The sequence below is a fragment of the Carcharodon carcharias genome, chromosome 5, assembly GCF_017639515.1.
Source record: "Carcharodon carcharias isolate sCarCar2 chromosome 5, sCarCar2.pri, whole genome shotgun sequence".
NCBI lineage: Eukaryota > Metazoa > Chordata > Chondrichthyes > Lamniformes > Lamnidae > Carcharodon > Carcharodon carcharias.
In genome coordinates this window covers 120,058,435-120,086,269 of record NC_054471.1, presented here as the reverse complement: position 1 = coordinate 120,086,269, position 27,835 = coordinate 120,058,435, and the positions used below count along the sequence as shown (strand labels likewise).

The 27,835-nt window shown below is 42.0% G+C and overlaps 1 protein-coding gene across 1 annotated transcript in view; it reads left to right on the top strand.

Annotated features, from left to right (window-relative positions):
- LOC121278068 (A-kinase anchor protein 7-like) overlaps positions 1-27,835 on the top strand; it is a 184,503-nt gene that overhangs the window by 26,444 nt on the left and 130,224 nt on the right. Inside the window, exons 5-6 of the mRNA XM_041188122.1 lie at positions 7,806-7,942; positions 9,364-9,524. Of these exons, the coding sequence (XP_041044056.1) occupies positions 7,806-7,942; positions 9,364-9,524 (298 nt within the window). The remainder of the gene's footprint in view (positions 1-7,805; positions 7,943-9,363; positions 9,525-27,835) is intronic.

The following is a 27,835-nucleotide window of genomic DNA, read 5'->3' as shown; positions in this document are numbered from 1 at the left end:
TACAGCCTAACATTGAGCTCAACAACTTCGGACCATGAGCTCTCTCCTCCATCTTTACCCCTTTTTAAATCTCATTTTTTAAAATGTATTTTTATTTTTATCTTTTTTAATTTTTTTTTAATGCTTGTTCCTCGATCCCTCCCACCAACAGGGCTACCTATCACTTGTTTCTATGTTATGCTTTCACAGAGCGCTGACCCTTGTTCTGCTAATAACACACCCTGCTATCTTATCTTTATGCCACTATCAGCATCTCCTTCAGTCTTTAACACTACCATTAACACTTCCTTTGTCTTGTGTCCATGACATCTTTGTCAATATCTCCTGAACTCCCACCTACTATTCTTCTATTTTGCTCCACCCCTCTTAAACAGTATAATATCCATCACATTTCCGCTTCTCTTTACCTCTGAAGAAGAATCATACGAGCTTGAAACGTTAATCCAGTTTCTTTCTCCACAGATGCTGCCAGGCCTGCTGAGTTTTTTCAGCATTTTTCTGTTTTTATTTTGGATAATATGCTTCTTTTTCATTCTTCCTATCAAAATGGACAATTTCACATTTTCCTACATTATGCTCCATTTGCCAGATCTTTACCCACTCACCCAACCTATCTATATCCTTTTGTAGCCTCCTTACGTCCTCTTCACAACTTACATTCCTACCCATCTTTCTGTCATCAGCAAATTTAGCAACCATACTTTCAATCCCTTCATCCAAATCATTTTAAAAAAACTGTAAAGAATTGAGGCCCCAGCGCTGATCCCTGTGGCACACCATTCATTACATCCTGCCAACCAGACATTGACCCATTTTTGCCTACTCCCTGCTTCCTGTTAGCTAGCCAATCTTCTATCCATGCCAATATGTTACCCCCTACACCATGAGTTTTTACTTTCCGCAATAACCTTTGATGTGGCATCTTATCAAATGCCTTCTGAAAATCCAAGTCCAGTACTTCCACCAGTTCCCCTTCATGCACAGCACATTATTTCTACAAGGAGCTCCAATGAATTAGTTATACATGATTTTCCTTTCACTAAGCCACGTTGACTCTGCCTGTTTACCTTGAGTTTATCTAAGTGCCCTGTTACATCGTCTTTAATAATAGCTTTTAACATTTTCCTGATGACGGATGCTAAACTAATTGGCCTATAGTTTCCTGCTTTCTATCTCTTACCCTTTTTGAATAAAGGAGTTACATTAGCTGTTTTCCAATCTGATGGAACTTTCCCCTAGTGAATTTCGGAAACTTAAAACCAATGCACCAACTATCTCATTGGCCACTTTTTTTAAGACCCTAGGATGAAACCTACCAGGAACTGGGACTTGTCAATCTGCAGTTCCAATACTTTACTAAGTACCACTTTTCAGGTGATTGTAATTTCCTTGAATTCTTCCTTCCTTTCCAATTCCTGATTTACAGCTATTTCTGGGAAGCAACTTATATCCTCTATAGTGAAGACTGATGCAAAATACAGGTTCACTTCACCTGCCACCTCCTTATTTTCTGTCATTAATTCCCCAGGCTCAATTTCCATAGGACCACCACTTACTTTGTTAGCTCTTTTTAAAAAATATTTGTAGAAACCAATGAGCTTTCTCTCATACTCTAATTTCTCCCTTCTTATTAATCCTTGAGTCATTTTTGCTGTTTTTTATATCCTGTCCAATCTTCTGACCTGCCACTCATCTTTGTGCAATTATATGCTTTTTCTTTAAGTTTGAGACTATCTTTAACTTTTTTTAGTTAACCACAGATGATGGGACTGCCCCTTCGAATTTTTCTTTTTCGCATGTAACGGTGCATGTGCAGACATTCAAAAGTAGTTGTCAGTTTCAGAGGAGTGATAATAGCAAATATAGACAGTTTGGCTATTGTTTACGTTGAAAAATCCAGGCCAGTTTTTTTTTTTGGGTCTTTGCCTTAACATTTGTATAATTTAAATTTTCACTGGGTAAGTCCTACTATTCCCGAAGTTAGTTTCACTTATAGTTTTTCCCCTCATTTCCATTGGATTTTTCTCCTTTGCCCTTCCTCTTCTGAAGATGGCATTTCATTGTGCTGCTGTATTCATCTCTTGGTGGTGCAGCCCTCCAGGACTTTACCCAAGTGCCCATTCCTCGTATGTGGGCCACTTGGGGTCTACTCAGTTGCTGAGGTTGGTGCCCGTTGCATACATTTTCAGCAGGGGTTGCTGAATAATTCTGATGAATGCAACTCCTTGTACAGCCCACAATGTGGAAGCTAATTGGAGAACCATCCCAAATGAAGTGACTTACCTTATCATAGACTAGAGACCAGAATTTGAGATGTTTTTGTTGGTATTGGTTAAGTGTCTCACACGTGATATACTTAGCAACAACAACAACAACTTGCAGTTATGTAGTAGCTTTAACATAATAAAACACCCAAGGTGCTTTACGGGAATGTTAGCAAACAAACTTTGATATCAAGCCATATGAGGAGATATTGGGCTAGATGAGCAAAATCTTGATCAAAGTTGTAGATTTTAGATAACATCTTAAAAGAGGAGAGAGAGGCTTAGAAACAGAGAGATTTAAGGAGAGAATTTGTAGGTACCTTAAGGCATGGCTTCCATTGGTGGTGATTAAAGTCAGGAATGCCAGAATTGGAGGAGTACAGATATCTCAGGATTGTAGTGCTGGAGGAGATCACCAAGATAGGGAGTGGTGAGGCCACTGAAGAATTTGAAAACAAGCATAAGGAATTTAAAATGGAGACATTGCTTAACCACTGTAGGTCAGCAAGCAGAAGAGAGAGCAGCACTTGGTACAAGTTAGGACACCAGCAGCAGAATTTAATGACCTTAAATTTTTGGAGTGTAGAACTAGAGAAACTGGCTAAGTGCATTGAAGTAGTGAAGCCTCAAGGTAACAAACAAACTAATGAGGTTTTAACAGCAGATAAACTGAAGAAGAGCTGAATTGAGCAACATTATGGAGGTGGAAAGAGGTGGTCTTCATGATGGTGTGGATATTTGGTGAGAAATTCATCCCAGGGCCAAATACTAACACCTAGGCTGTGAAGCCTGGCTCAGCCTCTGACAGTTGCTAGGGAGAGGTATGGACTCGGGACAAGGGAACAAATTTTGTGGTGGGGACCAGTGTTCCCTCTAAGCTGAGCACCTGCCAGCCGTGCACTTGACTGTTACAGTCGCACACATCCTGATGGTTAAATGAGGTGTACTCATTTGTAGACTCCCCCACAACAGGAAATTAACAGACTAGAGCCAAGCCTGGCATATTAATCAGGTGGAATTACAGCTGAAGTTCACTCATGTCAGTTCCTGGAGCACAAAGTTATGTCAGCACTTGTCTTCTTGTGGGCCGCTTGCTTACCCTTCCACTTGCCACATCTTGCCCTGACCCGCTCACTCACCCCTCCCACTTGCTGCTTCCCTCCCCGACCCTCCCGCTCCCCACTTTCTCACCTCCCGATCCTCCCGCTCACAGCTCCTCCTATTCTCTCGCTTTTTCCTACCTCGCTTGCTTCCTCCCTCTTGCTGCCCCTCTCCAGAGCCTTCACCAGGGGTTTGGGAGAGTGAACTTGTGAATGGAAGGGAGACATTGAGCAGGAGAGACAGCAAGTGGGAGAGGTGGGGAGCAGACGGTTAAGGAAGGGAGATGACAAGTGGGAGAGCAGCATCAAATGGGAGGGTTGTGGTAAATGGGAGGGTCGGGGAGGGAAGCGGCGAGTGGGAGGTTCAAAGAGGAAGGCGACGAGTGGGTGGGGAGCAGTGAGCTGGAGGGTTGGGGAAGGAGCTGGCAAGCGAGAAGGTTGAGGAGGGAAGCGGTGGGCAGAGAGAGAGAGCAAGCTAGTGGAGGAAGTGGCGAGTAGGAATAAGTTGTAATTATTTCGTTATTATGTATAGTTAATTTATTCAGAATTAGCAAAAGGATTTTTGGGCTAGTTAATACCACTGATCAAGTAATTCTGCTGCAGTTGGTTTTGTCGAATTGTTAAAGGAAGATTGATCCCAAAAACATTCAACATATTAGAAACGTAAGGGCATTTCTAGGGAGTTTGTTGAGAGACTCCGATTCCTAGTCCTAAACCCTGTATACTTCCAAACACTACCTCTCCCAATTCACTGTTTTATGCTTTGTGAGAGACTTTACTTTAAAAATGGTGAACTGGTTTATTACTTCACAATTCGTAGATTTTTGATCTCAAAAATTAGGGGTGGAATAAATGTCAGTACTTCCCTAAAAACTACCTCAACAGCCATTTTTCCTTTTGGGATTCCATTATCTCTTCACCACAATGTTCTCTTCCTCATCTTCCAAGATGTAGCTTCCCCCTTGAATATTCACTTAAATTACAGGGATAATGTGTCTCTCTGACCTTTCCCCTCCAGTTCGCAAGAACCAACCTATCTCCAAATTCACTGAGCTATTTTCCTCACTATTCATAACATTTTACATAAAGAAAACATTCAATACAAAAAATAAAAGTTGCATTTTCCACATTTTCTATCAATTTAAAAGGCAAACCTCCTTAGCACTTTCTACTTTGAGCTCGTCAAATTGAAACAAAAGATCGTTGTCTTGTCTTGACCCATCGCTACCAATTCAACCTTTCTTCTGTCAAGTGACTAAAATATGAGCTACAATATAAAAATTAACAAATACTTCTCTCATGTAATAGTAGTGTAGTAGTTACGGTACTGAACTTAACCTAGGGGTTGTGAGTCTAAATGCTCCCATGGTAAATTTAAAATTGAATTTGGTAAATCTAGTAATTTGGACTAGCATGTTACCGTGCCAATGGCAGGGGGATTCTTTCATACCTTTGATAACTTGTTAAAACTGTATATTATACTGAGGTTTTTTTGTTTGTAATGGTGGTGTACAGCCACACATTGCCTTGATATTGGTGCACATAACCAAATACATTCTGCATGTGGATAGAAAAAATTAGAGGGACCATTGACAGGGACTAAAGATAATGGCCTGAGATGGCTAACTACTTGAGTTATTTTGAAGACTTTTGCTGCATCTGATTCAGTTCCACAGCATTCTGTAATAATCTGTGTAATGCTTTGAAATATTAAGAACAAATGCTTGTTAAACTCTGGAATGTTGCCTCTCTAACCAATTGTGAAGCTCAGGCCAAATGACACTGACCTTCTTGGAACCCATAGTCTAGCCTAGCATTTTAATTGTGTTATGTGATAATTTAGTAATATTCTCAATTGGAAAATGCATAGATTCACTTATCCTATTTGGTTGCACATCTGCTCTTATTGTGAGATTATTTTGTGGAGCTGCATATAATGTTTATATAACTATTGACTGGCTTCTTAAAAAAGAGTAATAATTAAACCAATAAATTCACTGAGCTTGTACATTCTGTGAACACTAGTCACAAGTTCCGTTACATTCATTCCAACTGAAAAACAAGATCATTAATGATGCTTTTAATGGTTATTCAGTCTCCAGCTGAGCATACAGTGAGTAATTGTTAGCTAGCTCCCTCTGTAGGCAAATTCGTGTACATAGCAAAACAACTTTTGTCCTGGTCAAATAATGCTTGCCCTGCAAAACATTATATTTTTGTATTACAAAGGTTGAAAAAAAACATTTTCCCCCAGCAGCCCCCCCCCCCCCCCCACCCCCCAGCTTTCAGCATATTGCAGCATCTTCACATTAAAAAAATGGGCTCTTTACTTTGTTTTGGAGTGGGAAAGAGAGTATATCAAAATGTGTAATTTCAAGAAGAGCGAAAGGAGATGTTCTGTCTAAATTGATGACCCAAAATGTTTGGAAAAAAATTGCCTGATGTGCGCCGGTGAAGGAGCAATTACTCACTTAAGGTCAAAACATTGTATAAGGTGAAAGCTTTTGTGTTAGTTCCATATTGCCAATTGCTTTAGTTTCTGAAGCAGCTAAGATGTTCTATAGAAAAACTCAGCAGGTCTGGCAGCATCGGCGGAGAAGAAAAGAGTTGACGTTTCGAGTCCTCATGACCCTTCAACAGAACTGGGTGAATCCAAGGAGAGGGGTGAAATATAAGCTGATTTAAGGTGAGGGGGTGGGTGGGGGGAGAGAAGTGGAGAGGGGTGGTGTGGTTGTAGGGACAAGCAAGCAGTGATAGGAGCAGATAATCAAAAGATGTCACAGACAAAAGAACACAGGTGTTGAAGTTGGTGATATTATCTAAACGAATGTGCTAATTAAGAATGGATGGTAGGGCTCTCAAGGTACAGCTCTAGTGGGGGTGGAGGGGCATAAAAGATTTAAAAATAATGGAAATAGGTGGGAAAAGAAAAATCTATATAAATTATTAGAATAAACAAAAGGAAGGGGGAAGAAACAGAAAGGGGGTGGGGATGGAGGAAGGAGTTCAAGATCTAAAGTTGTTGAATTCAATATTCAGTCCGGAAGGCTGTAAAGTGCCTAGTCAGAAGATGAGGTGCTGTTCCTCCAGTTTGCGTTGGGCTTCACTGGAACAATGCAGCAAGCCAAGGACAGACGTGGGCAAGAGAGCAGGGTGGAGTGTTAAAATGGCAAGCGACAGGGAGTTTTGGGTCATTCTTGTGGACAGACCGCAGGTGTTCTGCAAAGCGGTCGTGCAGTTTACGTTTGATCTCTCTAATGTAGGCACCTCCCAATGCCCACGCAAAAGATGCAACACCTGCCCCTTCACTTCCTCTCTCCTCACCGTCCAAAGGCCCAAACACTCCTTTCAAGTGAAGCAGCATTTCACTTGCATTTCCTCCAACTTAGTCTACTGCATTCGTTGCTCCCAATACAGTCTCCTCTACATTGGAGAGACCAAACGTAAACTGGGCGACCGCTTTGCAGAACACCTGCTGTCTGTCCACAAGAATGACCCAAACCTCCCTGTCGCTTGCCATTTTAACACTCCACCCTGCTCTCTTGCCCACAAGTCTGTCCTTGGCTTGCTGCATTGTTCCAGTGAAGCCCAACGCAAACTGGAGAAACAGCACCTCATCTTCCGACTAGGCACTTTTATAGCCTTCCGGACTGAATATTGAATTCAATAACTTTAGATCTTGAACTCCTTCCTCCATCCCCACCCTCTTTCTGTTTCTTCCCCCTTCCTTTTGTTTCTTCCAATAATTTATATAGATTTTTCTTTTCCCACCTATTTCCATTATTTTTAAAGCTTTTATGCCCCCCCACCCCCACTAGAGCTGTACCTTTTGTGCACTATCATCCATTCTTAATTAGCACATTCATTTAGATAATATCACCAACTTCAACACCTCTGTGTTCTTTTGTCTGTGACATCTTTTGATTATCTGCTCCTATCACTGCTTGCTTGTCCCTACAACCACACCACCTCCATCCACTTCTCTCCCCCCACCCAACACCCCCCCCACCTTAAACCAGTTTATATTTCACCCCTCTCCTTGGAATCACCCAGTTCTGTTGAAGGGTCATGAGGACTCAAAACGTCAACTCTTTTCTTCTCCGCCGATGCTGCCAGACCTGTTGAGTTTTTCCAGGTAATTCTGTTTTTGTTTTGGATTTCCAGCATCCGCAGTTTTTTGTTTTTATCAAGGTGTTCTATGACACTGATTAGGGGAAAAAATCTTTTCTCCTTGCCCTGATTTGAACTTCCTCATAATTGTTTTCCTCCGCAATCATTCACTTACATGTTATTGCATGTGACTGCTAATGGAACTTGAATCAAAATTAAAGTTTCTCAGCAGGTCATTTATTGTTATCTGTAGTTTATTTCTATTGTACGCTGCTATACATTTATTTTACTAGATTAATGTTTTCAGAAACAAATTCTGTGATTACTTAAGATTGTAGATGGCATCAAGGCTGTGCAGGACATTGTGGTCCAAACGGACGAAAGACTCTCCAAGGCCATGATACCAGTTCCCTGCCTTCATGTCACTATTCTTGTGATGTACCTTGCAAATGAAATGGAGGTGAACAAGTGAGTAATTTCTTAGAAGATCTCATTGTAATGTATGCTGAACTGGGCAATAAAATTCAGTTGTGTTACATTTATAGCAGTAAATTGAATTGAGCCAAATGGCTCCCTCCTGTGCCGTAATGACTCTGAGCCATATAACATGGCCATTCAGTACTGTATTTTTCCACTTATTAAGTTATTTTCTTGCGTGTCCAAGCTGCACACTTTTCCTGGACAAATTGCTTGACTGATTATCGTACTCTTGGAAAAAGATAAGTCATTAAAACCTTTTGCCCATTCCTAAGTTGGTGAAAGATCGAGAGCAGACTGAATGGAGCTTAAAACGTCAATTACATAACTAAATTGCTGCTACTATGTTTTGCTTCTCATCTCGCTGGTTTAGTTGCCATTTCTTTTTGTGGCCTTTGCTTTACATTCTATTTGATTAGGCGGAGGCGGTGGCATAGTGGTATTGTCATTAGACTAGTATTCCAGAGACCCAAGGTAATGCCCTGGGGACCCAGTTCGAATCCCACCAACATGGTGAAATTTGAATTCAATAAAAATCTGATGTTGACCATGAAACCATTGCTGATTGTTGTAAAAATCCATCTTAGGGAAGGAAATCTGCCATCCTTGCCTAGTCTGGCCTACATGTGACTCCAGACCATAGCAATGTGATTGCCTCTTAACTGCATTCTGAATTAGCATGGCAAGCCACTCAGTTCAAGGGCAATTAGGGATGGGTAACAAATGCTGGCTTTGCCAGTAGCGCCCACATTCCATGAAAAAATAAATAAAAATAAGCCACCTTAAAAATTGAAAGGTTTCTCTGAATACAGGTTCTTAAACATGCTGTGTCTAATGTACATGAATAAAGGTTGAATGAATTGAAATGGGCAAGACATCGAGTGTATTTTCGGGTTGTACTTCCAGGTTATTGCCAACAGAGGAAACTCCGTGCCTTAGCTATTTATTTCCATCACAGATTTTTGACTTTCCAATCCTTATTTCCAGTTTCTGCATCCATTTGTGCAGTGTTCCTCTCTTGGAAAGTTATAGACAATGCACAGTTGGATGTACAGTTAAAAGAAACAAAGACATTGATATCCCACCTTCATCTACCTTTGTAGATCTATTAAGGGAAACACAGTTATTATTTACCCTTTTCATTGCTGTATTGAATTTTGTACAGATTGTTCGTTGGTGTTGTTTTCTATTTCAGACAGCGCTGTTTGCTCACTATCATAATTGTCCAGTATATTTTGTTAGGGTTTTAGTAGCAAATGAAGGCTATATTTTAAGTAACTGGCAGAAGTTTTTTTTAACTTTTAACAATTGGTACTTGGCCATTGTCAGAGTTTTTGCATGAGTAGAACAGGGTGTTACGAGTTCAAACCCCTTCCTCTGTTTATGTAAGTGCATGATTTTCTTTGTGATAGAGCAGTGAATGCTGTTGAAGAATGCAAGGAGATGGTGCAGAAAATCTTACAAGGACCACAGCTGGCCCTGCGATTTCAAGGGATTGCAGATTTTAGAGGTGAAGTGGTGTTTGCACAGCTGGTGCAAAATGAACACCTGACAACACTGGCACATATTGCAGGTAAGTGTTTGATTTGAATTTGCTTCCAAAGGTGTTATATATTATTATGCTCACGAGAGAATGTTTATTCAGTGACGATTCTGTAAGCAATTCTGAATATGTATGTCAAAATGTGTTATAAATGCATTCAGAACTTGCTATTTTTTTAATTGAATGCTTTCTCAATAAACCCTTCCTGGAATACTTGCTTAAAGGTCCTGCTTTGCAGTGGTATTTTAAGGCAGGTGCTTCTTTGAGTCTGGATTTTATTTTTTAACATGTATTTTTGACTTGAAAATTTTGTTTCCATGGAGTTTAAAAAATTTAAGATATAAGTGAGATTTGCATTTCCGTTCTTTTCCCATTTTTATTTGCTGGACTGTTATGTTTCACAAAATTTTATTTTTGTAAAGCATCAAAGTGAGCCGATAAATTCACAAAGAATCAGCTGCCGTGTTGCCTGGTTGAACATGTAATTAACACACTCGAGGTGTAAGTTACACTAAGCACCTGCTTAGGACAGTGCAGATCTGGCAAACAGGCTATAAAAACAGAAAATACTAGAAATATTCAGGTCAGGCAGCATCTGTGGAGAGGGAAACAGAGTTGACATTTCAGGCCGATGACCTTTCGTCTGAACTGGGAAACGTTAAAATGTAATAGGTTATAGGAGCGAGGGGTGGGTGGCATAAGCACAAAAGGGAGGCCTGTGGTCTGGTGGAAGACAGGAGAGATTGAATGACAGAAGAGTTAGTCTTCCAGGGCCCAAGGGAATGGTGATGGGGCAAGCAAAGAAACAAACCTGTCTGGAGCAGGCATGCTGTTGACTAAAAACAAAATAAGAGAAAAACTGAAACAAGCAAGAAAAGTAACCAAAATGGGATAGAGATTATGGTCTGATATTGTTGAATTCAGTGTTGAGTCTGGAAGTGTCTAATTGAAAGGTGAGGTACTGTTCCTCAAGCTTATGTGGAGCTTCACTGGAACAGTGTAGTAAGCTGAAGTGATGCCAGTGTGAGAGCAATGTGGAAAATTAAAATGACAGGCCACCGGAAGTTCAAGGTCTTGCTTACAGAATGAACAGAGGCATTCCGCAAAGTGGGTCACCCAATCTTCATTTGGCCTCCACAGTTCAGAGGAAATCACATTGTGAGCAGCGAATGAAGTAGCCTAGACTGAAAGAAATACATGTAAATTGCTGCCTCACTTGGTAGGAGTGCCTTGGACAATGAGGATGGAGGAGGTAAAGGGCAGGTGTTACATTTCCTGCAATTGCATGGAAAGGCGCGATGGGAAGGGGACAAAGTGTTGGGGATGACTGAGGAATGGACTCGGATACCACAGAGGCTTGGGGAACAGCTCCTCATCTTTCAATTCTGTTTCCTTTTCCTTCCTTGTTTCGGTTTTTCTCTTACTTTTGCTTACAGTGAACAACAAACCTGCTCTAGGCACATCTTTTATTTCTTTATTTTCTTGGCCCATCGCCATTCCCTTTAGCCCTGGTAGACTAACTCTTCTGTCATTTAATCTCTCCTGTCTTGGAAACTATGGCCCAGAACTTCCAACCTCCGGAGGGGTTGTACCCAGGAAGTCCCTCAGAAGATATGCTGGGGGAGCCCCGGAAGTCTGCATGCAAGTGTTGTACGGGAATTGCCCAGGAAGTTTAAACTTCTGATGGGCAATTGTCCTGCATTGGGAGCCATCCGATACTCCGAATGAAATCAGAGACTTTTGATGGTTCCGACTCATAGCAGCATGGTTACCTAGGAAACACTAGAAAGATTGGAATCACTCGGTAACTACACTACTGACGCCCCCCCCAAAACCCCACTGGGCCTCTGACTAACCCCCTCTGAATACCTTCCCAACATGCAACAATCCTCTTCACCTCCAGATTGCACCCCCCCGCCCCCCCCAAGACTAACTCCTGAGGCTGCTGCCCCCCCCGAGGCAGCTGTGCTGCCACTGCCCCCCTCCCCTCCCCAGGCTGCTGTTCCCCCACCCTGACAATGTCCACCACAAACCCCACCCACCCACCCCGAATAACCCCGACTGTCCACCCTGACCAACATTCCCAATTACCCTCCACACACTCCCGACTCTCCCCATGCCCCCTCAACTAATGCCTCACTCCTGACTGTTCTCCCCATCTCCTGAGTAACAGCACCCCTCCCCCCCCTCCCCCCAAACGAATTATGCCCCCCAGCCCATCCTAAATCCCCTTCTCCCTTGGCCCATACTTCCCCAGCCCACCCATCCTACCTATTACCTATTAACTTTACTCACTTACCTTTCCCCTGGCTTCACAAAGTTGATGGGTTGGCAGCTGTAGGGCTGTCAGAGGCTTTTTCACAAACAATTAAGTCTACAACACCAACTTCCATTCATTTAGCACATTCAAAGCCGTAACACATCCTAAACTATGTCAGAGTCATATTCCAAACAAAATTGATGTCATATTGCTGGAGATATTGGGGTGGGTGGGGGGTGGGGGGGAGGTGGTGAAAGGTTTTCTTTAAGGAAAACTATAAATGAGAGGAACAGGAAGGGGGGTTTAGTGAGAGAATCCAGAGGACGGGACCTGGGCTGAAGCCATGGTCTCCACTGATCAGGTGCTGGGTGGGTGGTGCACAAGATGACAATATCAGGAAAAAAGCAATGTGGACTGGAGAAGACCACAAAGATCAAGAGGGCCAGGTATTTAAGGGATTTAAGCACGAGAATGAGAATTTTAAATTTGAGGTAATGAGAGATCCAGACCAAGTTACATCAGCAAGGATAGGGGTGATGGGTGAATGGGACTTCATACGGAATGGGGAATGACAGCAGAGTTTTGTACGAGCTGTTTGTTGGAGATTGGAGGTTGCAGGTTTCACAGGAGAACACTGGAATTGATGAGTCTGGAGATGATTAAGGCATGGATGAGACTTTTAAGAGCAGATAGGCTCTTAAATAGAAAATTCAGTAGACCACTAAAAACCTTGTAATCTGAGTTTTATAATCATATGATTAAATGGAGGTGACTTAGTTTATGAACATTTATGCATTGCCAAGTTGTTTCCCTGCTGTCCAGGGAGAGTGGCCTCTGTGAATTGCTCTGTCTCCAAATTGTTTTTGCATTGGCTGCAGGTTTAAAAGGCTCCACTCTGCGATGACCCAGGCAGTTAACCAGTCAAAACAGGAGGGAAAACATTTCCAGATGAACTAATGAAATCAAAATTTGGCACCTTGTGGCCACTAAAATTGTCATGAATACCAAACAATTATCACTAGGAAACCTACAAAGAAGGATGCTGACTATATCAAAGATCTGGATGTCAAAGAGCCATCTGTTTAGATATGTCATATTAAAAGACTTGACTTTAGCAGGAATGAAACATGGCACATTGACCTCCATGTCCTAGACTTCTCAGCCAGGGGGAACAACCTCTCAGTATCTACCCTGTCAAGCTCCTTCAGAATCATGTATTTTTCAATGAGATCACCTCTCATGCTTCTAAACTCCAGAGAATATAGGCCCAATTTACTCAATGTCTCATTATAGGACAGCCCTCTCATCCCACAGAAGAGTCGAGTGAACCTTCATCATATAACTTCCAAGATAAGTCTATCCTTCCATAGATTTGGAGAACAAAACTGCACATAGTACTCTAGGTATTGCTTCACCAAAGCCCTGTGGAGTTGTAGCAAGACTTTATTCCTGTACTCCAATCCCCTTCCAATAACACCAATATGCAATTTGCCTTCCTAATTGTTTACTGCACCTACATGCTAGCTTTCTCTCTTCCTTGTATGAGCACACCAAGTTTCTCTAAGCATTAATATTTACATTGTTTCATGCCATTTAAAGTATTCGGTATCACATTATACTCCATCTGCCACCTTGTTGCCTATTCAGTTAACCTGTCTATGTCTCTTTGCAGACTCTGTGTCACCTTAGAGCTCACATTCTACCTAGCTTTGTATTGTGAACAATCTTGGAAACATTACTTTCAGTCTCTTTGTCTAAGCCATTAGTATAAAATGTAAATAACAGGCTCCAGCACTCTATTGCCAAATTGAAAATGCCCCATTTATCTCTACTCTCTGTTTCCTGTCCATTAAACCAATCCTCTGTCCATGCTAATATATTAGCCCAGCTCCAAGAGCCTTTTATGTGGCACCCTATCGAATGCCTTTTGGAAATCAAGTATACGACACCTACTGTCTCCTTTTTATATACCCTTCTAGTTACTTCCTCAAAAAACACTCATAACTTTGTTAAACTCGATTTCTCTTTTGTAAAACTATGCTAATTCTGTTAAAGCATACAATGATTTTCTATGCACATCGTTAAGATTTCCTTAATAATAGATTCCAGTAATTTTTGAATGACTGATGTCAGGCTATTTGGCCTGTGGTCCCCCATTTCTCCCCTCTGCTGCAGCACCCCCCCCCCCCCCCCCCCCCCCCCCCCCCCAACTGCTTTCTTGAAATGTTGTTATGTTTCAAAACTTCCGATCCACTGAGACTGTTATTGACTCTAGGAAATTTTGGAAAACCATATCCAGTACATCATCTATCTTGGCAGCTATCTCTTTTAGAACCCAAGGACATAGGCCATTGGGTCCTTGGGATTTGTTGGATTTTTGTCCCTTAGCTTTTCTTATACTCATTCTCTGCTGATATTAATTACTTTAAGTTCCTCACTCTTAGCCCCTTGGTTATCCTCTATTTCTGGGGTGTAATTTGTGTCATCTTCTCTAATGACAAACACAAAATATTTGTTCAATCTCTCTGCCATTTCCTCATTCCCCATGATTTTTCTTTTTTCTGTTCCTAAGGGGCCGTATTTAGCTGTTGCCCTTTTTATATACTTGTAAAAATCCTTCATTTCTGTTTTTAACACCCTGGTTGGCTTAATTTCATATTCTACTTTTGTCCTTTTTATCTATTTTCTTAGTAGCCCTTTGTTCATTTCTAAAACCCTCTCGATCCACAGGCTTACTACTATTCTTTGCAACATTAGAAGCCTCTTCCTTTAGCCTAGTACTATCCTTAATTTCCCTAGTGAGTTACAACTTGACCTTTCTTGGCTGAGTTTTTGCTTTTTAATGGAACATACTTTTGTTGAAAAATTTGAATCATGTCTTAAAATGTTTCCTACTGTTTATTTATCACCATATCATTTACTCTATTTAGCCAATCAACCTTAGCCAGCTTTTCCTTCATAACTATGTAATTAGCTTTGTTTAAATTCAAAACAATAATTTTAGGCTTGCATATGTCCCTTTCAGCTTAATATGGAATTCAGTTTTATTATGATCTCTTTTTCACAGAGTATCTTTTACTATGTGATTACTGATTAATGTTGCCTCATTACACAGTGCTAGATATAAAATTGCTTCATCCTTAGTTGGCTCCACAATGTCCCAGGAGACTGTCAGAAAAACCTGCCCACCATCTACAAGGCACAAGTCAGGAATGTGTTGGAATACTCCCCACTTGCTTGGATGAGTGCAGCTCCCACAACACTGAAGAAGCTTGACATTGCCCAGAACAAAGCAACCCGCTTGATTGGCACGACATCCACAAACATTCACTCCCTCCATCACTGATGCACAGTAGCAGCAGTGTGTATATCTACAAGATACATTGCAGGAATTCACCACGGCTTCTTAGAAAGCACCTTCCAAACCCACGACCACTACCATCTAGAAGGACAAGAGCAGCAGATAGATGGGAACACCACCACCTGGAAGTTCCCCTCCAAGTCACTCATCACCCTGACTTGGAAATATATTGCCGTTCCTTCACGGTCACTGGATCAAACTCCTGGAACTCCCTCCCTAAAAGCACTGTGGGTGTACCTACACCACATGGACTACAGAAGAAAGCAGTTCACCACCACCTTCTCAGGAGCAACTATGGATGGGCAATAAATGCTGGCCCAGCTAGCGAAGCCCACACAGCTTGAATCAATAAAAAAACGCACTCTGCAAACTCATCTGCTTTAATTTGTTTAGTCTATATGAAGATGAAAACCTCCCATGATTAAAACATTGCCTTGTAAGAAGCTCCAATTATTTATTGCTTATTCTGAGTATAAAAAAAGAAAAAGAGAAGTTTTGATTTTCATAGCGCCTTTCATAACTGCAGGTTGTCCCAAAGCGTTTTACAGCTAATTAAGTACTTTTGAAGTGGAGCCACTGCTGCAACATATGAAACACGACAGTCAGTTTGCATGCAGCAAACTCCAACAAAAAGCAGCACCACAATGACTTGATAATTTGTGTCAGTTATGTTAATTGAGGGATAATTATTGACCAGAGTATTGGGGTAATTTACTTGGTCTTCTTCAAAATCATGCCAATGGACCTTTTAATTTACCTGAGTGAGCAGGCAGGGCTTCAGTTTACTGTCTCAGTCCGACACTGCAGTGTCAGCCTAGGTGAACCCACAACCTTCTGACCCGGGTGAGAATGCTACCGCTGATCCACAGCTATCTGAAATAAAGTACACTTCATAGTGTTGCTCTGCACACTTGAATTTAATGTGATTCTACATGTTTCCTAGTGTGACTCTGACTCATGTCTTTATCAGTTTCTAGATCTTTTCTCTGTTACCTTCATTATAGAGGGGGGCCTATCACATGACAGTGAATACAGTTGTTTTGATTATATTGATCATTGTAGACTAAGGAAGGCACATGCGCTGGAATTCTAATTCCTGCTCTTCAGCTGCAAACTGTTAGATTCTAAATGCTTAATAAAGTTTAAAGCACAGACCAGCAAAATGAAGAATTTCTTGGATGAGCAGATATACACAGCTGCTCACTCCCTTCAGGTACCATGCCCTAAGAGAGTGTTGGTGACCATGGACCTCCATGTTAATCTTGCTCTGGGCGTGGATCATCTTTGTTGGAACATTCATCCAGTTTCTGACGTTCTTGAAAAAGATAATTCTTTGTCTCCCTCGATCTATTTTACCATCAATCTTTCCCACCAGCGTCAGGCTTAATAAATCATGATTTCTTTTTATGTGTCCAAGATATTCCAACTTTCTCTACTTGACCTTGGTCAGCAGTGTTCTTTTGGTCTCAGATTTTACTGGCACCTCTTCATTGGTAGTGTGACTTGTCCGAAATATCTTCATTATTTGCCTCAAAAATTACAACCCTACAACCTCAATTCTTCTCTGTATTGTCTCACTGATCATCCAACATCACTTCCGTATGTCAAAATTGTGTGATGTAGGATTCCAGGATTCTCATTTGTTTTCATGGCTAATTTTGAGTTGATCATAATCTTTTTAATTTGTTGAAATTTTTGGCCATTCCAACCTTTCATCTTATTTCTTGTTTGCACTTTCCGTCTGATGTTAACATATTTCCTAGAAAGCAAAATTTGTCTACCTGTTTGACCTTTTCAATCTTTGTGATCTTCCATTCTGGTATGATTTTCTTTTTGGACACTAGACATTTTGTTTTCTTATATCTTATGCTCAGCCCTTTCTTCTCGCTTTCACTTACTACTCTATCCAAAACCTTTTGCAGTTTCTCTTCAGAGTTGGCAATAAGAACAGCATTATCAGCACTCTGTACTACCTTTTTAAGGTTCTAACCTACAACCAAGAATCCAGGAAGGTCTGCAATCTCTTTAAGAATAGTTTCACTATACGAATTGAATAAATATGGGGAGAAAACACACCCCGTCTGACCTCTCTTAATCTTCACAAAAGCGCTTAGATCATTCTTGACTTTTATGACAGCAGTTTGTTCCCAATAAAGATTTCTTATCACGGTAAGATCTTTGCCATCAACCTCAAGATATTCTAACATGCTCATCAGTTCTTCATGTTTAACCTTATCAAATGCCTTACCATAATCAATAAAATACATGAATGCATTCTTTTTTCATCTCTATGGCTTTCATGCGTACCATAAAGATAGCATTTCTCATTCCTCTATCTTCAACAAAACCACATTGAAGAGCTGAAATTTGTGACTTTATCTGGCTCCTGGCCTTATCATAAGTACTATTAGTAATGTGACTCATCAAGCTGTTATTGTGATGGAGTTCACATTCAGTTGCTCTGGGCTTTTTAAGAAGTGCAATAACTACTGATAAACTTTTCAATCTTGTCATCATCCAAGTCTAAACACCAACATCTGACAGTGAAGAAGAGGATATTGATTATTTCTATGAAGACCTGGTTAAAGCCAAACACCAATGTAAAACAAATGTGTGATTTTTGGAATGGGTAAATTAAATTAAAAAGTAGGTTCGATCAGGAAAGGCAACATCGTTGAACTTCATAGACTGGGTGATCCCAATGAAAGAGGCAAAATGTGGATTGATTGATGTACAGCAAATTATCAGGTTATTCTAAGTACCTGGTTCAAGGAACATCCAAGAAGGAAATACGCCTGGAAAAGTCCTGGTGATATGACCAGAAATTAAATTGACAATAAACAACAGATTGCAAAACCCAGTTCAACAAGCAAAGATCTACCTGGTTGCTGACTGTGGAAATGACCATGCCCCTGTAGTTTGCACTATCAAAATAAAGCTGAGAAAGTTGAAAATACAGGGACATTAAAGAGTCTAGATTTTGAACTATTTAATGCAAAGAGCTCAATTAAGGAAAAATGTAATGGTTTTGAAAAGCTTGAAAACCAAGAAAATCATTCAACAAGGCAAATGTTCAAAGCACAGTCACTGTGGAGATGAAGCTCCACCTTCGCATTGAGCATACCCTCCATCGTGTTGTGTGGCACTACCACTGTGCTAAATGGGATAGATTTCGAGTAGATCTTGCAACTCAAGACTGGGCATCCATGAGGCTCTGTGGGCCATCAGCAGCAGCAGAATTGTACTCAAATATAAGCTGTAACCTCATGGCCTGGCGTAGGTTACAGATTATATTAACTCCACCCTCACTCTACCATTACCATCAAGCCAGGGAATCAACCCTGGTTCAATTAAGAGTACAGGAGGGCATGCCAGGAGCAGCATCGGGCATACCTAAAAGCGAGGTGTCAACCTGATGAAGCTAAAACACAGGACTACTTGCGTGCCAAACAGCATAAGCAGGAAGTGATACACAGATCTAAGCGATCCCACAACCAACGGATCAGAGCTAAGTTCTGTAGTCCTGCCACTCCAGTCACGAGTGGTGGTGGACAAGCAAACAACTCACTGGAGGAGGAGGCTCCACAAATATCCTCATCCTCAGTGATGGAGGAGCCCAACACATCAGTGCAAAAGATAAGGCTGAAGCATTTGCTACAATCTTCAGCCAGAAGTGCCGAGTGGATGGTCCATCTTGGCCTCCTCCGGAGGTCTCCAGCATCACAGATGCCAGTCTTTAGCTAATTCGATTCACTCCACATGATATCAAGAAACAGGCTGAAGGCACGTGATGGTGGAAAGGCTATTGTCACTCACAATATTCCGGCAATACTCCTGAAGACTTGTGCTCCAGAACTTGCCGTGTTACCAGCCAAGTACAGCTATAACACTGGCATCTACCTAGCGATGTGGAAAATTGCCCAGGTATGTCCTGTATACACAAAAGAGGACAAATCCAACCCAGTCAATTACTGCCCCATCGGTCTATCCTCGATCATCAGTAAGTAATGGAAGGGGTCATCAACATCGCTATCAAGCGACACTTGGTTAGCAATACCCTGCTCACTGACACCCAGTTTGGGTTCCCCCAGGGCCACTCAGCTCCTGACCTCAATACAGCCTTAGTTCAAACATGAGCAAAAGAGCTGAACTCCCGAGGTGAGGTGAGAGTGACTGCCCTTGACATCAAGGCTGCATATGACCAAGTGTGGCATCAAGGAGCCCTAGCAAAACTGGAGTCATTGGGAATCGGGAAAACTCCACTGGTCGGAATCAGATCTAGCACAAAGGAAGATTATTGTGGTTGTTGGAGGTCAGTCATCTCTGCTTCAGGACACCACTGCAGGAGTTCCTCAGTGTAGTGTCCTCGGCCCAACCATCTTCAGCTGCTTCATCAATGACCTCCCTTACATCATAAGGTCAAAAGTGTGAATGTGCAATCATCAGTGAACAATGTTCACCATTCACGACTCCTCAGATACTGAAGCAGTCCATGCCTAAATGCAGCAATACCTGGACAATATTCAGGCTTGAGCTGACAAGTAGCAATTAATATTCGCACCACACAAGTGTCAGGCAATGATCATCTCCAACAAGAGAGAATCTAACCATCGCCTCTTTACGTTCAATTGCATTACCATCACTGAATCCTGCATTATCAATATCCTGGGGGATACCATTGAGCAGAAACTGAACTGGACTAGCCATATAGATATTGTGACAACAAGAGCAGGCCAGGGGCTAGGAATCCTGTGACGAGTAATTCACCTCCTGACTCCCCAAAACCTGTCCATCTACAAGGCACAAGTCAGGAGTGTGATGGAATACTCCCCACTGCAAGAACGCAGCTCCCACAACACTCAAGAAGCTTGACACTGTGCAGGACAAAGCAGCCTGTTTGACATTCCATCCACAAACATTCATTCCCTCCACCACTGATGCACAGTGGCAGCAGTGTCTACCATTTACAAGATGCATTGCAGGAATTCACTAAAACTCCTTCAACAGCACCTTCCAGAACCACGACCACTACCATCTAGAAGGACAGGGGCAGCAGATAGATGAGAACAGCACCACCTGGAAGTTCCCCTCCAAGTCACTCACCATCCTGACTTGGAAATATATCGCCATTCCTTCACGGTCGCTGGGTCAAAATCCTGGAACTCCCTTCCTAACAGCACTGTGGGTGTACCGACACCACATGGACTTCAGCGGTTCAAGAATGCAGCTCACCATCACCACCTCAAGGGCAACTATGGATGGGCAATAAATGTTGGCCCAGCCAGCGAAGCCCACATCCCATGAATGAATAAAAAAATATATTCTAGCATGGACCAGCGAACGGTCTATTTAGACCTGGTAATATATAATGAGACAGGTTTAACTAATGATCTAGTAATAAAGGCCCTTTAGGCAAGAGTGAGCATGAGATGATAGAATTTCACATTCATTTTGAGGGTGAGAAACTTGGGTCTGAAACTAATCTCTTAAACTTATGTAAAGACAATAACATAGGTATGAACTCCGGGTCAGGTGCAGTGAATTGGAAAAATAGTTTAAAAGGTAAGATGCTAGATAAGATGTGGTAGACGTTTCAGGAGATATTTGCAACCCTTTGCAAAGATGTTGATAATCTTTCAAAGTTCTCTCACTTCAGGAATCATTCCTTTAGATTGGAAAATTATATGCATCTGAACACTATTTGAGAAAGGTGCAAAAGGGAATCCAGGGAATTATAGTCCTGTTATCCTAACATCTGTTGCTAGGAAATTCCGAGAATCTATGTGGTAGATCTCATGAATGAATTGACTTCAAAGATGGTATGAGGGGGGATAGGAGAGAAACATGTGAGTTCAGGGCTGGGGTGGTGGGGGGGGAGCGTTAACAGAAATTTGTACAGCTGAGCTAGCGGAAGAGAAGGAAGTGAACAATCACTATCACTAGAGAAAATTACTGGGAAAACTAATGGGACCAAAGGCTGACATCCCCTGGACCTGATAGCCTGCCTCCCAGGCTTTTAAAAGTACTTCCTGCAGAAAAAGTGAATGCATTGATTGTAATCTTCCAAAATTCTTAGATTCTAGAAAAGGCCCAGCAGATTGGAAAACTGCAAATGTAACAGCTCTATTAAAAAAGGGGGATGATAAAATGCAGGAAACCATACACCAGTTATCCTAACATCTGCCATAGGAAAATGCTGGAACTCATTATTAGAGGTGGTAGCAGGACGTTTAGAAAATCAGAATACAATCGGGCAGTTTCAACATGGTTTTATGGAAGAAAAATCATGTTTGAAAAGTTTATTTGAGTTTTTTGAGGATGTAACAAGCAGCTTGGATAAAGGGGTAGCAGGAGCTGTAGTACATTTGGATTTACGAAAGGCATTCGATACGGTGCCACAAAGCATTTCTGCGCAAGGTGGTGTTAGTGTTTGGGGGTAATTTATGAGCATGGATAGAGGATTCGCCAAACAACAGGAAACAGAGTCAAGATAAATGGGTCATTTTCAAATTGGCAAACTGTAGCTAGTGGAGTGCCACAGGCCTCAGTGCTGGGACCAGAACTATTTATAATCTATTTTAATGATTTGGATGAAGGGACTGAGTGTATTATTGCCAACTTTGCTGATGATTCAAAGGAACTGCAAAGGGTTATGGATAGGTTAAATGAATGGGAAAACATTTGGTAGTGGAGTATATGAAGGGAAAAATGTGAGGTTGTCCACTTTGGCAGGAAGAATAGAAAAGCAGAATATTATTTAAGTGGAGAGAACCTGCAGTACAGAGGGATCTGAATGTGCTAGTACTTGAATCACAAAAAGTGAGCATAGAGGTACAGCGTGTAATTAAGAAGACAAATGGAATGTTTATTGCGCAGGAGAGGGAGTATTAAAGTAGTGAAGCCTTGCTAGAAGTGTGCAGAGTGGTTGGTGAGACCACACCTAGAGTACTGCATACAGTTTTTGGTCCTTATTTAAGGAGAGATATACTCTCCATGGAGCCAATTCACAGGAGATTTACTAGATTGGTTCCTGGGGTGAAGGGATTGTCTTATATAAGGAAAGGTTGGGCTGATACTCATTGGAGTTTAGAAGAATGAGAGGCGATTTTATTTAAACATAAGATTCTGAGGGGGCTTGATAGGGCTGATGCTTAGAGGATGTTCCCCTTCCTGGAGGGATCTAGAATGAAGGATCATAGTTACAAAATATAGGACCTACCATTTGAAATGGAGTTGAGGAGGAATTTCTTCTCTGAGAGAGTCGGAATTCTCTTCCCGAGAGAGCAGTGGATGCTTGCTTGTTGAATATGTTTGAGGATAAGTTAGACAGGTTTGTGACCTAAATAAAAGCAAATACTGTGGATGCTGGAAATCTGAAACAAAAGCAAAAATGCTGGAAAAACTCAGCAGGTCTAGCAGCACCTGCAGAGAGAGAATCGGAGTCCATATGACCTTTCTTCAGAGCTAAGGAGAAGCAGAAATGTGATGAAATTTATACTGTTTAAGGGGGGTGGGGCAGGTGGAGCTGGGTAGAAGGCCAGTGATAGGTGGGGACAAAGGAGGGATTGACGAAGATGTCATGAACTAAAGGACAAAGGGAGTGTTAATGGTAGTGGTTAGTGCTAAAAAAGGTGCTGATAGTGGCTTAAAGGTAAGAAAGCAGAATGTCATAATAGCAGAACAAGGGTAGCATTGTGTGAAAGAACAACAAGTAACAGATGGCCCTGTAGAAGATGTGATGAGGGGAGGGGACGGTGGTGGGGAAATAAAAGGATAGAAAGTGGAATAGAAGGGGGGGTTAAAAATGGATAAAACCATGGATAAATCATTAAAAATAAAAATGAACGTAGAAAAAAGAGGGGTGATGAGGATGGAGGAGAGAGTTCATGGTCTGAAGTTGTTGAACTCAATGTTAAGTCCAGAAGGCTGTAAAGTGCCTAATTGGAAGATGAGGTGTTGTTCCTCCAGTTTGCATTCAGTTTCACTGGAACATTGCAGCAGGCCAAGGATGGACATTTGGGCATGAGAGCAGGGTGGTGTGTTGAAATGGCAAACAAAAGAAGGGTCTGGGTCATGCTTGTGGACAGACCTGAGGTGTTCCGTAAAGTGGCACCCAGCTTGCGTTTGGCCTCTCTAAACCCCTTGCCCCTTACCTTAAATCTATGCCCCCTCATTATTAATCCCTCCATCAAGGGGAAAAGTTCCTTCCTGTCTACCCTATCTATGCTCCTCATAATTTTATGAACCTCAATCATGTCACCCCTCAATCTCCTCTGCTCCAGGGAAAATAGCCCCAGTCTATCCAATCTCTCCTCATAACTAAAACTCTCCAGCCCAGGCAACATCCTGGTAAATCTCCTCTGCACTCTCTCTAATGCAGTCACATCCTTCCTATAATGCGGATTCCAGAACTGCACACAATACTCTAGCTGTGGCTTAACCAGCATTTTATACAGTTCCAGCATAACCTCCCTGCTCTTATATTCTATGCCTCGGCTAATAAAGGGAAGTATTCCAAAAGCCTTCTTAACCACCTTATCTACCTGTCCCGCTACCTTAAGGGACCAGTGGACATGTACACCAAGATCCCTCTGATCCTCCGTACTTCCCAGGGCCCTACCATTCATTGTGTATTCCCGTGCCTTATTTGTCCTGCCCAAGTGCATCACCTCACACTTATCTGAATTAAATTCCATTTGCCACTGATCAGCCCATCTGACCAACCTGTCCATATCCTCCTGTAATCTAAGGATATCCTCTTCACTATTTACCATCCCACCAATTTTCGTGTCATCCGCGAACTTACTGATCAACCCCCCTACATTGAAGTCTAAATTGTTTATATATACCACAAACAGCAAGGGACCCAACACTGATCCCTGTGGAACCCCACTGGACGCAGTTATCCAGTCACAAAAACACCCCTCGACCATCACCCTCTCCTTCCTGCCACTCAGCCATTTCTGGATCCAATTTGCCAAATTGCCTTGGATCCCTTCGTTATCAGTCTCTAATGTGGGACCTTATCAAAAGCCTTGCTGAAGTCCAAGTAGACTATGTCAAATGTATTGCCCTCATCTACACACCTGGTCACCTCTGAAAAATTCAATCAAATTGGTCAGACATGACCTCCCCTTAACAAAACCATGCTGCTGTCCTTGATTAATCCCTGTCTCTCCAAGTGTAGGTTAATTCTGTCACTCAGAATTGTTTCCAACAGCTTCCCCACCATTGAGGTTAGGCTGACTGGCCTGTAGTTCCCTGGTTTGTCCCTTCCTCCCTTCTTGAATAACAGTACCACATTGGCTGTCCTCCAGTCCTGTGGCACCTCTCCTGTGGCCAGAGAGGTATTGAAAATTATTGCCAGTGCCCCTGCTATCTCCTCCCTTGCCTCACTCAACAGCCTGGGATACATTTAATCTGGGCCTGGAGATTTATCTACTTTTAAGCCTGCCAGACCACTTAGAATCTCCTCCCTTTCTGTGCTAGTTTCTTTAATTATATCACAGTCCTTCTGCCTGATTTCCATACCCACGTCGTCCCTCTCACTTTGAACACCGACACAAAGTATTAGAACCCTCTCCACACACAAATTACCATAATGGCCCTTCATGGGCCCTACTCTTTCCCTAGTTATCCTCTTACTCTTAATGTACTTGTAAAATAACTTTGGATTTTCCTTTATTTTACCTGCCAATGTATTTTCATGCCCTCTTTTTGCTCTCCTAATTTCCTTTTTAAGTTTCCCCCCCACACATTTTATACTCCCCTAGGGCTTCTGCTGTTTTGAGCCCTCAGTGTCTGCCATAAGCCTCCCTTTTTCTCTTTATCCAATCCTGTATATACCTCAACATCCAGGGTTCCCTGGATTTGTTGATCCTACCCTTTGGTCTTTACTGGAATATGTTGGCCCTGTACTCTCCCTATTTCCTTCTTGAATGAGTCCTACTGCTCTGACGCAGATTTACCTAAAAATAGCTGCTCCCAGTCCACTCTGGTCAAATCATATTTGATCTTATTAAAATCAGCCTTCCCCCAATTTAGAACTCTGATTTCTGGCCCATCCTTGTCCTTTTCCATAACAACCTTGAATCTAATGGAGTTATGATCACTATCTGCAAAATGCTCCCCCGCTGATACCTCTACCAGTTGCCCAGCTTCATTCACTAAAATTAAGTGCAGGACATACCCCCTCTCTTGCAGGACCTTCTATACATTGGCTTAAAAAGCTCTCCTGGATGCTTTTTAACAATTCCGCTCCCTCTAAACCTATCATATTATGACTAACCCGGTTAATGTTGGGGAAATAGAAATCCCCCACTATTACTACCCTGTTATTCTCACATTTCTCTGAAATTTGCCTACATATCTGCTCTTCTATTTCTCTATAGTACACTCCCAGCAATGTGATTGCTCCTTTTTTGTTTTTAAGTTCTACCCATATAGCTTCATTTGAGGAGCCTTTTAAGATATCATCCATCCTTACTGCTGTAATTGATTCCTTGATCAATATTGCGGTGCCCCCACCTCTTTTACCTCATTCCCTGTCTCGCCTGAAGACCCTATATCCTGGAATATAGATTTGCCAATCCTGCCCCTCTCTCAACCATGTCTCTGTGACAGCAATGACATCATACTTCCATGTGTTAATCTGTGCGCTCAACTCATCTGCCTTATTTGTCAGACTTCTTGCATTAAAATAAATACCATCCAACCTTGCCAAACTCCCTTGTGCCTTAATTGACCTATAATTTCTATGCCTTGCAGACTCACTTGCTCTCTCTTCTGATTTTGGCTGTGCATCACCTCCTGCTGAATCTCCTCTCAGGATCCCATCCCCCTGCCAAGTTAGTTTAAAGCCTCCCCAACAGCACTAGTAAACCTCCCCGCAAGGATGTTGATCCCATTCCGGTTCAGGTGCAACCCATCTGCCTTCTGCAGGTCCCACCGCCCCCAGAAATGGTCCCAATGTCCCAGAAATCTAAAGCCCTCCCTCCTGCACCATCCCTCCAGCCACGCATTCATCTGGACTAACCTCCTATTTCTACAATCACTATCGCATGTCACCGGAAGTAATCCAGAGCTTACTACCTTTGAGGTCCTGTTTTTTAATCTGTTTCCTAGCTCCCTAAATTTTGCTTGCAGGACCTCATCCCTCTTTCTACCTATTTCGTTGGTACCAATATATACCACGATCTCTGTCTGTTTGCCCTCCCCCTTTAGAATGCCCTGCAGCCATTCAGTGACCAGGGAGGCAACATTCCATCCTGGAGTCACGTCTACATACGCAGAAACGCCTGTCTGTTCCCCTTACTGTCGAGTCTCCTACCACTATTGCTCTTCCCCTCTTTTTCCTCCCCCGTGCAGCTGAGCCACTCTCAGTGCCATGAGCATGGCTGCACTCCCCAGACAAACTGTCACTCTTACCGTTTTCCAACACAGATAAACGGTTCTCGAGCGAGATGCACCCTGGGGATTTCCTGACTACCTGCCTGACACCTTTCTTCTGACTGATAGTCACCCATTCCCTCTATGTCTGCACTTCCGTAAGCTGTAGGGTGACCATGTCTAAAAACATGCTATCCACGAAATTCTCCGTCTTACGGATGCACCTCAGTGCTTCCAGATGCCGCTCAAACTCCAAAAATTGGGGCTCAAGCAGCTGCAGCTGGTGGTACTTCCTGCACAGTAGTCGGTCAGAGTGCAAGGAGCATCCAGGACATCTCACATGTTGCAGGCGGTACATAACATGCGACTGAGCTGCCCTGCCATGCCTCTAGTTGAAAAAAAATGGTATTACCTGCATAACTATGAAATGCCGCCACCTCTTGTAATTATAATAATTAGTGTAGCAGAGTGCAGAGCCAATTGCGGTCATTAACCTCCCAAAGTTTCTTGTATCGTGTAATGATATAATTATCACCTCAAAAAGTGTGAAATAAAACTGCTATGTTTTTTCTGAAGTTCAGTGGCTGGCGGTGACAAAGGGGAAGGAAACAACTAACTCAGTTTATATTAACTGTCTTAAATTGGAACATAAAGTCTGGGCAATTAAAAATGATTTTAACACTTTCAAAAGCAGCTGGAAGGTAGACATAATGTAAAGATTAATTGGGAATATGCAGTGGGATCAGGCAATTCCAAGTGAAAATTGTGTTGGGCATCTGAAAAATGGTTTGATTATCGATATGAATTGAATTATCCTTATCGTTGTCATTTATGAAAGCTAAGCTTTACCTTGAAATTAAGAATTAATAATACATTTGCTATATTTAAATATGCAGCTGCACGTAACAATATCCTTACATGTCTTAATTGGTTCTATCTTGTGCTTAAATTCACCTTTGAAAAGGAGCAGTCAAATGAACTCCCCTTCCTTGACATACTAGTTTAGAAATCTGCCAGGGGGTTCTTGACCATATTCTACCACAAGCCACGTCCCTTCCACTAGTTGATGGTCTATATACTATACTAATCAATGTTATTGTACCTTTCCCATTCCTTACCTCTAACCAGAGAGATTCTGTCCTTGGCCGTTCTGGAACATCCTCTCTCTCCAGTACTGTAATGCCATCTTTAACCAATATTGCCACCCCCCTGCCCCCTCCTTTTCTTTCTTTCCTGTCTCTCCTGAACACCTTGTACCCAGGAATATGTAACGCCTAGTCTTCTCCTTCTTTAAGCCAGGTCTCTGTTAGAGCAATAATATCATAATTCCAT